At 38.0% G+C, this 12,248-nt stretch overlaps 1 protein-coding gene across 1 annotated transcript in view; it reads left to right on the forward strand.

Moving 5' to 3' along the window:
- The first annotated feature begins 618 nt into the window (after positions 1 to 618).
- Positions 619 to 12,248, forward strand: part of DCAF10 (DDB1 and CUL4 associated factor 10) — a 42,834-nt gene continuing 31,204 nt past the window's right edge. Inside the window, exons 1-2 of the mRNA XM_037798204.1 lie at positions 619 to 1,235; positions 11,033 to 11,146. Coding sequence (XP_037654132.1) covers positions 685 to 1,235; positions 11,033 to 11,146 — 665 coding nt within the window. The 5' untranslated portion in view covers positions 619 to 684. The remainder of the gene's footprint in view (positions 1,236 to 11,032; positions 11,147 to 12,248) is intronic.

Genomic DNA, 12,248 nt, shown 5'->3' on the forward strand with positions numbered 1-12,248 from the left:
TGAACCTAGGCCCTGTTGCTTGTAAGGTTGATTTTTAGGTCTCCAGCTCCCATTAGTGACTCTGGTTGGATATGTGTTTCCTAGAGAGACTACTAGGCTACTAGACAGAAGCTGGAAATTGGGCAGATATTCAGGGTACCAAAAGGCCCCCATATTCCAGGCACAATGCAGGCTAGGGCTTTTTAGTAATAGTTCTTAACCTAAGTCCCTAGACTCCCCAGGCTGTGTAGGTAGTATACAATGCCACTTTTATTATGTGTGTCCCCTACCTAATATGCCAATTTCTTCCCCTCGCAGATGCTCATTGTAAACTAGGTACAATGTACATAATCATACCGAGCCACGAACGGCTGGTTAGTCAGGCACACACACACACGGCCACTAACAATTCAGACCATCACGCGCACGCGGCACCACGATAGTAACACTGCCCAATACAACCTGGGCCCCTGGCAATCCACTAGCGCACCTACACCCCGACCTCGGGTTCTCGGAGACACCTCACCGCCAGCGGGTCGGTGTGCCCGCTTTCCCGGTCCCCGACGAGCGGTAATGGAGGGGTGGCGCGGGTTTTCCAGCCGGCGAGGTTAGGCCGCGGCACGCCGGAAGTGGCAGCCGGAGCGGGAGCGCTGAGGTGTTGGCCCGCGGTGCAGCGGCCCGGAGCCGGGGGCGGGGGCGTTAGTCATGTTTTCCTTCGTGCCCTGTAGCCCCCGAGGAGACGAGGCGGCTGGAACCGGGGCTGAGGAGCCGGCGCCTCAGGGGGAGCTGGCGTCAGCCGCCCGGTCACCCCAACTCCCACCCGCGCCCGCACATCCCGGGGCTGACGCAGCCCCTCCCCCGCCTCCCGCCCGGAATTCTCGCCGTCCTGGAGCCCCTTCGCCGCCCCCAGCCGCACGCACTGGAGAGCTCGGGCCTTCTGGAGCTCCGGAGCCCTCGACCGCCGCCACCCAGGGGGAGCCGTCGCCGTCTTCTCCTCGTCGCCGGCGGCTGGGGCCAGACTGCAGGGCCGGGAGCCGGGGCCGTTACGGCCTCAGTGCGGGCCTGGGCGGCCCTGGCACCCGGCTGTTCGGATGGCTGAGAGAGCGCAGCCTGGGCCGCGGGCTGTTCGTGGACCCGGCGAGGGACAATTTCCGCACCATGACTAACCTCTATGGTTCCATCCACCCCGCGGACTCCGTGTACCTCAGTACCCGCACCCACGGTGCAGTCTTCAACCTCGAGTACTCGCCCGACGGGTAAGCGCGGCGCCCCGGCCGGCGGGTATCCGCCCCCGCCGGGCTCTGCTGCCTGCGGACGGCCGCCCAGCCCTCGCTGCCCGGGCTCGGGCCTGAGTTTGCGAGTCTATTTGGGGAGCTGGACCTCATGCCTGCTTGCACTTTCTGAAGCACTTTATCGTTATTATCCTGATGGATTCCGCCTTCACGGCCTTTTGGGGTAGGCACGCCCGGGCCTCTGTTGCTCACCCTTGGGGAACCCGAGGCTCTGAGGAGGAGAGATGCCTAAAGCCACGCAGCAGGTGCACCCGAGCCCAGAACTCAGGTTTTCTGGTAGACAGCAGGTGCTCAGTAAACGCGTTTTGAATAAATACCCATTCTTTTCCTACCACCCTGGGCTTGCGTTTTTTCACCTAAGCTTTTCCTCAAGATTAGGGAGCCCAGAGATTCCCTTTACTGGGTGCCTGACTTTCCCTGAGGGTATGCGATCCTTTGCCCCAGCAAGATAAGACGTTGCAGACTTGTGTGTCTCGCGATTTGGGGGAATTTTTGACATTCCCAGCCTAGAGTACAGTCGTCTGTTAAGGGTAGCCAGCATTTTTGCTGGATGATTAAATAAATAATTCATGTTTGACGTCGTTTTATTTTAGGCTATGGGGAATTTTTCAAAATAATATTTATTTTCAAAACTTTGCATTGTGAGTATACAAACAAGGTTTAACAGCAATCAAACGAAAAAATTCACACACTAAGAGTTACACCAGGAGACAATATAGTTAATATAATTCTTACCCCATAAAGGTCTCTGGATTGCCAGTCATTTGCTTAGCTCATTCATTCCCACATTTGGCAAATGTTTTTTGGGCACTTTCTGTGTTCCAGATGCAGGGGTAACAGTGATAAACAAAAGAAGCTAATGGCACTGCTTTCATGGGGCTTGGGATTTGTTGGTCCAACTAGATACTAGTCAGATAACCATACTAAATAATGCAAAATGTGTATTTAGGGGAGATAAGGGCTTGAAAGAACCTGTTTTGGACTAGCATGTTAGAGATACTTGAACGGAGATTTAAAAAAAGGGTAAGCGAGATAGGGTTGGAGGGATTTAGAAGTCTCTCAGATGGGCAAACTGATATGTCAATAGACCTGTAATAGAAGCCATGTTAGAGAAGCAGAAGTCATGTTAGAGAAGCCAAAAGACACTAGATTAACCAAGCAAAAACTGTTACTAAAGAAAGACTTAAAGTATCTAAGGAAGGAGCAAAGCAACAGAATCTGTAATCATGTGAGCAGGCAGGTTCTTTTCCACTTTGCTGTTGGAAATATTTCCTATTCAGACCTGGTGCCAAGATAGCTGAAGTCTACTCTACAGCAGTTGTGTGGAGCTTATAGCATTGGAGGTGCACTTGAGTAAGGGTGAAAATTGCTGAGAGGAGAAGCTTAGTTGATGCTTTCTCACAGAGCCTCTTTCCTCACTGCTCAAGCAAGCCATATTCCTAAAGTTTCCCCCAAAACATCAGGAGTCTGCTTTTCATAAGCATTCAGTCTCTCCTCCACGTCTTGGCCCCATTCTTCCCGACCTCCAGCCTATACTGTGATAACTTCAGAAGTAGGTGTTCCTACTCTTTGGAGGTAAAATTTGTAGAGGGTGGGAGGGGTGGAATGAATTATGGAGAAAAAATTCCCAGTGCTATTAGATTAAGGGATATATTACTGATAGTTTTAGTTCAAATCTGGACTGAATTTTCCCATAGAAACATTTTTGTAAATAATTGTTAGATACGCTGGTACTTGAAACAAAATAATCTAAATTTTTAATTAAACAATTAATATATGCTTATTGTAGAAAACAGGCAAAAAATGAGCAGAAAGAAGCTAAGTATCACTTATGATCCCAGAAGCAGAATGAATATACAAAGCGATTTTTTCTTTGTATATGTTGATTTATTTTAATGTAAACATGGAATCATACTGTTTTGTAGCCTGCTTTTTTCTTACAGTATATCGTGAACTACTTTATATTATTAAATGACTTCTACCACATTATTTCCAGTTTTTCTTTAGTTTAGATAAAACTCTATGATCAAGTAATTTAGATTTATATTCTTAGGGTAAATCCCTAGAATGAATCAGAGGTTATAAAGATTTTTGATACCTGTTGTTAAATTGCCCTCTATGAATATTGTACCAATTCTTATTCTATCAGCCACATATGAAAGTGCTTATTCTCCCCATACCCTGGCCAACATTGCACATATTCGTTGTTTTTCATCTATGTCAAGATGATGGGTGAAAATAGTTCAATGTTTAAATTTTTTAGTATTCTTACATCATCCATAATATGCCCAACATTTTTATAGGACTTAAAATAAATTTACAGATAAATGATATATCTGTGTTAATGAGATAATTTCTTATATCCTTCAGATATATATGGGTTAAATCCGCTTACCAGGTAGAACTCACTGAGATCTTACCGGATGATTTAACAATAGACAATAGACACAGCTGAAGAATTTGTGAGCTTGAGAATGGGTCAGAAGAAAATACACAGAATGAGGTTGAGATACACTAATATGGAATATAGAGATGAGATACATAGAACCATAAGACATAGTGAAAAGGTCTTAATTTAGATGTAAGTGGAGTGTCAGAAGGATATGGGAAAGAAAATGGGTATAAAGTAATATTTGAAGAGATAATAGCTGAGAAATTTTAAAAATTGACAAGACATTAAAGCATAAACTCAAGAAGGGCCACAAATCCCAAGCAAGAGAAAGACAAAATCATACCTAGATAACAGAATAAAGCTGCTAAAATAAAACAAACAAAACATACACTTGGGCAAAGACAAAGGAATATATTAAAAGCAGCTAGAGCCAAGAGATGGATTACTTTCAGACGAATCATAAATAGCTAAATTCACAACAAAAATGATGGAAGTCAGAAGACAACAGTTGTCTTAAAAGTGCTAAAGAAAATAATTGCTCACCTAGAATTTTATATACAAATCTATCAAGAATAAAAATAAAGACATCTTGGGATAGATAAAAATTGAGATAATTCATCATTATCTGACCTACACTGAAACAAATACCAAAGTTATTCTTCAGGGAGAAGGAAAATTATCTCAGATGGAGGGTCAGAGGTGCAGGAAGGAATGAAAAGCACAGTAAAGGTATTATACTTGTAAATCTAAAAGAATATTAACTTATAAAACATAAGAATCTTAAATGGACTGGAAATTTATAAAAGAATTAAAATATGTCAAAAATAAAGTATTAGACAAGATGGTATAAAGAGCATTAAAGTATTTAAAGGTTTTTTAATCAGCTAGGAAGTGGTAGAAGTAGTAATTTGTACTTCGCTTTAAAATGTTTAGGTTGCATATTGTAAGCTCTTTGGGTGTCCACTAAAAGAATAATAAAAGAATTTATATTTCACATACTAATTAATATAGGGGAAGTATGAATGGTAAAAATAATTTTAAAAGCAGGAAAGGAGATGGAAAGGGATATAAGCAAGAAAGGAGATGAAAAAGGATATAGACCAGACATTGCAAATGTAAAACTAATAGTTAGATTTAAACCTGAAGAATGTTATTAAATTACATTAATGTAATGGATTAAATTAAGACAAAGATTGTCAGATTAGATTTTTTTAATTGCTTACAAAAAACATATATGCAATATAAGCATATAGAAAGGTTTAAAGTAAAAGGATATCAAGGCATACCAATACAGCATTAACTAAAAGTTAATAAGCTATATATCAGACAAGGTAGGAAGTTTGATATTAATATCAGATAAGGCAAAAAGCAAATCTCAAAATTTCAAAGGATTAAATTTAAACGAGTATGTTTTCCAATGAAAGTGCAATTAAGCTAGAAATAAGTAACTGGAAAATCTTTGTATGTTTGGAAACACCCTTCTAAATAACCCATGGGTCAAAAAAGAAATCACAGTATAAGTTACAAACTGTCTGAAACTGAATGGTGAAAAAACTTCGTATCAAAATTTGTGGGATGCATCTAAAACTGTATATAGAGGAAAATCAATAACTTTAAATGCATGTATTAGAAAAGAAGAAAGCCTGGAATCGTGAAGCTAAGTAACAATCTATCTCATGAAATTAGAAACAGAAAAACAAATTATACCTAAAGAAGATATAAGGAAGGAAATAATGAGGAGTAGAAATTAACCACTTTGTAAAATTGTCAGTAACTTCTAAGTTGATCAAACCTGAACCCTATGATTCAGCAGTTTTACTCCTAGTAACATGTCCATCAGAAATGCATACAGAAGTACATTCCAGGACATGTGAAAGAATTTAAAGCAGCTTTATTTATAATTGGAAGTAACACAGATATCCACCAACAGAAGAATGGATAAATAAATTGTAGTGTATTTGTCCAATGGAATAACATTCAGTAATGAAAATACAAGAACTCTACCAATGATATGAATGAATCACAAAACAATATGCAAAAGAAGCCAATGTATTATTTTATTAAAAGTTCTTTAAAAAGTAACATTAGAAATCAGGATGGTGGTTACCTTTGGGGAACGAGGAAGGGATTGTGATGAAGAGACAGAAAAGGGGGCTTCTGGAATGTTGATAACATTCTATTTTTTTACTTGATTGATGGTTACACGAGTGTTCCCTTTGGGATAATTTATTGTGCTGTACTCTTGATTTGTGTACTTTTCTGCATATATTTTGTAATTAAAAACTTTTAAAAAGTAGAAGTAGAAGATTTTGTGAACAGCTTTATGCCAGTATATTTTTAAACTCAATGAAACAGGTCGATTCCTAGAAAAGGAGAAATTGACAAAACTGATACAGTAAAAAATAGAAAGCCCAATTAGTGACATAACCATTAAAGAAAATACATCAATAGTTAGAAATTTGTCACAAAATAAATGCTAGGTCCAGATAGTTTAATAGGCAAGTTCTATCAAACCTTCAAGAAATAATTCCAAATTTACACAAACTAATTCAAGTCTATAAAGTACCAAAGACTGCTCTTTAACTCATTTTATAAGGTTAACATAAGCTTTATCCAAAATATGACAACAGTATAAGAAAGCAAAATTACAGTGCAATCTCACTGAAGAACACAGAAATCCTAAACAAAATATTAGCAAACTGAATCTAGCAATGTGGTAGAAAAAAGGTTGATTTAATGTTAGAAAATCAATGTAAATCATTACATAAATATATTAAAGGAAAATATTATACGACTATCTCAATGCTGAATTTAACATATTTATATATACAACTGAAAATATAAATTTAACATTATTCATGAAAAAACTCTAGCAGACTTGGAGTAGAAATTAACTTCTTTAGTCCAGTAATAAATATCTGCCCAAAATACCTACAACAAACATTGTCCCTAATGGTGAAATGTTGAAAGTATTCTTTAAGGTCAAGAACAAGATGAGTACTTGCTATCAACATTTCTGTTTAACACTTTATGGAAAGTTCTACCCAGGGCAGCAAGGGAAAAAAGAGGGAAAGGGTGTTAAAAAAACAAACAAACAAAAACAGTTGTTCATAGATGATATGATTGTCTGCAAAGGAAACCTAAAATAATCTATAAAGTATTAAAATAGATTGGTGGATGAATAAACAATATACAAAAATCAGTTGCATTTTTGTACACCAGAAACAAACAAAGCAAAATTTAAAAAAGAACATTTACAATAGCATCAAAAATTTCAAGTACCTAGGAATATATCTAACAAAAGAAAGGTATGACCCATATGGAGAAAATTATAAAGTTTTATTGAGAGAATTACAGAAGGCATAAATAAATGGAGATATGCCATGTTTATGATACTGATCGAAGCGGTGGGTTTTCTGCCCAATGTGCTCAAATGACCAATTCCTGAGACACCAGGGTTTCAAAGAGAGAAGAGTTTATTGCTAGGCAAGAAGCAGGAGATCAAACTGCCTATAGGCTTAAAAATTTGTCTTCCTGACCAAGGGAAGAAATGTTTATTTGGAGTAGGATCTATATTTTCTGAACAAGAAAGCTTCTACAGGCAGTTTGTTCAACACCACAATTACATGGAACTTTGAATAGGAAGTGAGATATGGTAGGTATGTATAGGTTAGAGTGAAATAGCAACATATTCCAAAGTAATTTGGGAGGAGAATAAAAATATATATTCAGGGCCCCCCTGAGGAGCTGGGGGAGGATGTGGAGGTGTTGGACTTCCTCACCTGGATTGTTGCTGAAGTTCTGACAAACACTGGGGACTGGCAGCTTGACATGCTGAGCCCTCTGTCTTGGGGCTTGCCCCTATGAAGCTTGTTACTGCAAAGGAGAGGCTAAACCTGCTTATAATTGTGCCTAGGAGTCTCCCCCCCGAGTGCCTCTCTGTTGCTCAGATGTGGCCCTCTGAGCAACCTTGGCGGGTGGTCTCGCTGCTCTCCCCCCTGCGTGGGGCCAGACTCCCAGGTGTGTGGGTCTCCCTGGCAGCGCAGGATGTGACTCCTGGGGTTGGGTCTGGGCCCAGCATCATGGGATTGGGGGCGTCTTCTTGACCAGGAGTGGGGTGAGGTAGAGTGAGATAGAGCTTCAGTGGCTGAGAGATTTTGGGTGGGGTTGGGGGGTCACTCTGGTGGACATTCTTGAGCACTGTGTAGATAATGCTTTTTGCGTTTTAAGGTGTTGGAGTGGCTGGAAGTGAATGCCTGGGGCTGCCGGGCTCAGGCCCTGTGGCCTTGACTCTTTGAGACGATTGTATGGCAGTGTAGATTACAGGGGTGGCGGTGTGATTGTGAGGGCCTTGTGGATTGTGCTCCCTTTGTCCAGTGTGTGGATGGATGGGTGGAGGGGTAGGGTGGGATGGGGGGGATGATTTGGGTATTCTTTTTTATTTTTATTTTTTATTTTTATTCTGGTTCTTTTCTGGTGTGGGGAAAGTGTTCAGGGGTGGATTGGGGTGATGAATGCACAACTGTGTGATGGTACTATGGGCAGTTGGTTGTGCACCGTGGATGGTTGTGTGGTGTGTGGGTGTATCTCAATAAAATTGAATTTAAAAAAAATTTGTCTCCCTGAATTCTGATGGTTTTATAGTACCAAAAGATGGGCAGGTTTTAGGATAATGAGCACAATGGCTCAAGATGATGAAGTTAGAGATGATTTGGAATTGGGGTGGGTTAGTTCTGGACTGACCCAAGGCCTTTCATTAATAAACATTAGGGGCTGTCTTTAGTGATCGTAAGACTCTAAAGTTGAAAAACAGGATAAGGGGATATAAGTGAGGGTCAGTCACAAGGTTTTTACAATCACAAGATAAAAGCTATATAGTTACACAATCATTGTCAGAGATCAAGACAGCTAGATTTCAGTTCCGATATTTCAGGTATTTTCCTCTGTCTATTCTAATATACCAGAAAGTAAAAAAGAATATCTATATTATGATTCAGTAATCATAATCATCCTCTAAATCCTAACTTCTTGGTTACATTTATGAACTAGTAGACTATATTGTAAAGATGTCAATACTATACAAACTTTTCTATAGATTTAATGCTGTCTCTATTAATACCCACAGCTGAATTTGTGTGTGTATGTATAACTTGGTAAGTTGATTCTAAATATACAAGGATGTTCAAAAGTTCAGGAATTGCTAAGTTACTCTTGAATATTGGGAAAGTATGCATACTATCTTACAGGATGTTTCAATGTTGTATATTATAAATTATACCCAATTAACCTGTAATGTCATTGCCCTCTGCCTTCCCCCACAAAGAGTTCCAAGATTGTTTTAGTTAGGGACACTTACTTGTTATATCTAAAATTCATCTGAAAGAGGAAACATGACATTAGTCAAGATAAAATGTTTATAGGAGTCAGTGACCTGTCCTGCGAAGTGTTGTGACTGAGATTTTTTAAATCCACTTTCTCCAGAATTTACTCCTTTAAAGAAGTACAGTTCTTCCCTTTGACGAAGCCTGGTGGGGCGAGGGGCGGGGGTGGACATTAAACTTACCTGGGACAATGACTTTGCCCAGAATATTTGGGAAACCCCTCTTCCAGAATTGCCGTTAGCACAATGGTGGTGAGTCTTTTGGGGAATGGATTTAATTTTTTGACTCAGATGAGAGCCGCTTGGACCAACCCTGATGAGAAGGATGAATAAAGGTATAAAACATTTTGAACCAACATAATATGTAACTTTAAAGTAAAGAACAAGTGTCTTATTTGGTTCTAGGTTGATATTTGGAAAAAAAATGTGTATAAAGCAGTGAAGGAGTCGTGCCTTGTCACATATCAAACATACTGTAAACCTTTTAGAAATTAAAATAGTTTCGTGGTATTGCTTTACGGACTAGAACATTGAGTCCAAAAACAAAATTTGCATATAATAAAGATAGCTTTTCAAACCATTGAGAAAAGGATAGGTTTTGATATTATTTGACTGTTGGTTTAAAAAAGTTACTTATCACACTGTGTACAAAAATTAATTGTAATTGGATTAAACCAAAACAAAGACTATCAATTTTATAGATCTCTCATTTATAATGTTTAAGATTAAGGGTCTCCCAGAATCATTGATTCACTTACTTTTATGAGAATAAAGGAGAAAACTTCATTTCACTGTTCTTCTGACTAAGAAAAGAAATGGCTGTTTCTATATCTTTTAAAATTATGGATATTGATTTAAATAATTTTACTCATGATCAATTAGCATAAAAATCCTTTAGATATCTTAAACTTTTGAAGTCCAGATATCTCAATAAGGAGGTTATATAAACACATTTTAAAGGACAATTCTGTGATTACTAAATATAGAAAGGATTTCATTTTAGTAGATGTTTCTCACTCTCACTTTTAAAAGTTTGTTCTGAATAAAATAGCTATTTAAAATTCAGTCTTTTGCACTTTCATCTTAAGTGTGCAAAATTCCGTTTAGTATTGGAACTGTAAATTGGAAAGAACTGCATTTTCCAAGACTCAAAATTTCACTTGCTAGATCTGAATTGAAAGAACAAGGCCCACAGAAAGCTAAGACAATAGAAATAAATAAAAGACAATAAATTTTCACAAATCAAAATTGGGCTTGTAAAAAGTTTATAAAAATGTAACTTTGTAACATGGCAGGCCTGAAACAAGAGACAAAACAAAAGGAAAAGATTGATGGGTTCATATCAAACTGGTCTGGTAGGATATATGCCAGATTTTTTCTAGTACATTTTTATAGATACTGGTAAAGAAATATATAATTTTGTTATACATGAATTTTCCCCCTAAGTTTTTCTGCAACCAGCTTTTCTCATTTAAAAATGTTTTGGCGTTTTTTCATGCTCATGTAAAACTCCCTCTTTCTTTTTAACTGGTACGTAATATTCCAAAGTATGGTTGTAGCATGGCTTATATAATCAATCATTCCCCCATTTGTGTACATTTAGGTTACTTTCAATTTTTCCTTCTTACAATGAAACATCTTTATATAAGCTCCTTTTACTTATAAGTGACTATTTATTTAGATTAAATCACACCTCCACTTCCAATTGCTGAGCCAAAAGGTATTCACAACTTAAAATTTTGATAGATACTTCAGAGGCTCTTTCCAAAGATAAGCTGTACCTACCAATTTACACTCCACCATTATGAATGAGAGTACTATTTCCTACTATTCTTGGCAGCATTGCATGGTATCTATCTTTTAAATATTTGCTACTAACATGGGCCAAAAAGTTACTCATCTATTAGTTGTGTAATTATAAATAAATGAATATCGTAACAAAGAGAATGGCAGAAAACTAAACAAAAGAAATATGTCGTTTGTTTCCAGGTCAGTGCTGACAGTTGCTTGTGAACAGACTGAAGTTCTGCTTTTTGATCCTATATCTTCAAAGCACATAAAAACACTTTCTGAAGCTCACGAAGACTGTGTAAATAATATCAGGTTAGTATTACTATGAAAAATAGAGTGAATTTTATTAGTGTGGCCCAACATACTCTGTTTTGAAAGTTAGTGAGATTTTGAGATTTTGTGCTAGATGATACACATTTGTGAATTGTAAATGTTACCCCTTGTGAAACTTATCCCTTAAATTACAAAACTTACTGTTAAACATTTTGGATTGAAGTTTTTCTGGAATACATTTCTTACTTTCATATGATTTTACCTTTTCTCTTTGGATGTCAGGATCATCATTATGAACCTCAGCCACATATTATATTATTCCTGAAATGTCTTCGGGCTAATGATCTGTGTAGAATTATGGCAGTCCCATTGCTTAGCATTTCTCACCACCCTGACCCTGGCAAAAAATTCAAACTATTGAGAGGAAGAACCACATACAGACAGATACATTCTTTACAGTATTGGTGGAAATTCCTTAAATTCTCAATAATGTGGGAAGTAAATAACAGTTGAACAGATTGGTGGATTAATATGCAGTCATTAAAATGATGGTCATAAAGACTACATATCAGCATATACAAATACTTGAGATAATATAGATTAAAATTTTGATAAAAATTGTACAAATATGAAATTAGCTGGAAATAAAAGATTAGAAGGAAATATTTTTAAATGTTTAACAGTGGTTGAGTTAGAATGGATGGATTATGAATAATTTTCTGTTTTGTAAATTTATATAATGTGAAATTACTTTTATAGTTATTACATTTAATATTCAAAAAAAGGAAATGTAGGAATTATTTCTAGTCAGGGTAACATACTGAGTTTTTGATGTCATCTCCATGCTCCAAACACATAGAGCAATAGATTAAATTAAATAGCACAAAAGATATAGCCGGGCTCTAAAATAACATAAACATCTTTGTGATCCAAAAATGGAATTCAGGTAAATGTGAGCAGGCCTGAAACCACAGACCCGCTTTTTCAGTCTGGAAGCAGGCCCTGCCATCTAGTAGCTTAGTTCCTGTCAGGTAAAGGGATTCAACATGAGAAAAAGAGCCAGGATCACTACTTGAAGTCAGGGATTTGGTTGGAATGTCTGCCCCATTTGTGAAAAGCTGGGGGTGGGTGGGGACAATTC

The sequence above is a fragment of the Choloepus didactylus genome, chromosome 10, assembly GCF_015220235.1.
Source record: "Choloepus didactylus isolate mChoDid1 chromosome 10, mChoDid1.pri, whole genome shotgun sequence".
In the NCBI taxonomy this organism is placed as follows: domain Eukaryota; kingdom Metazoa; phylum Chordata; class Mammalia; order Pilosa; family Megalonychidae; genus Choloepus; species Choloepus didactylus.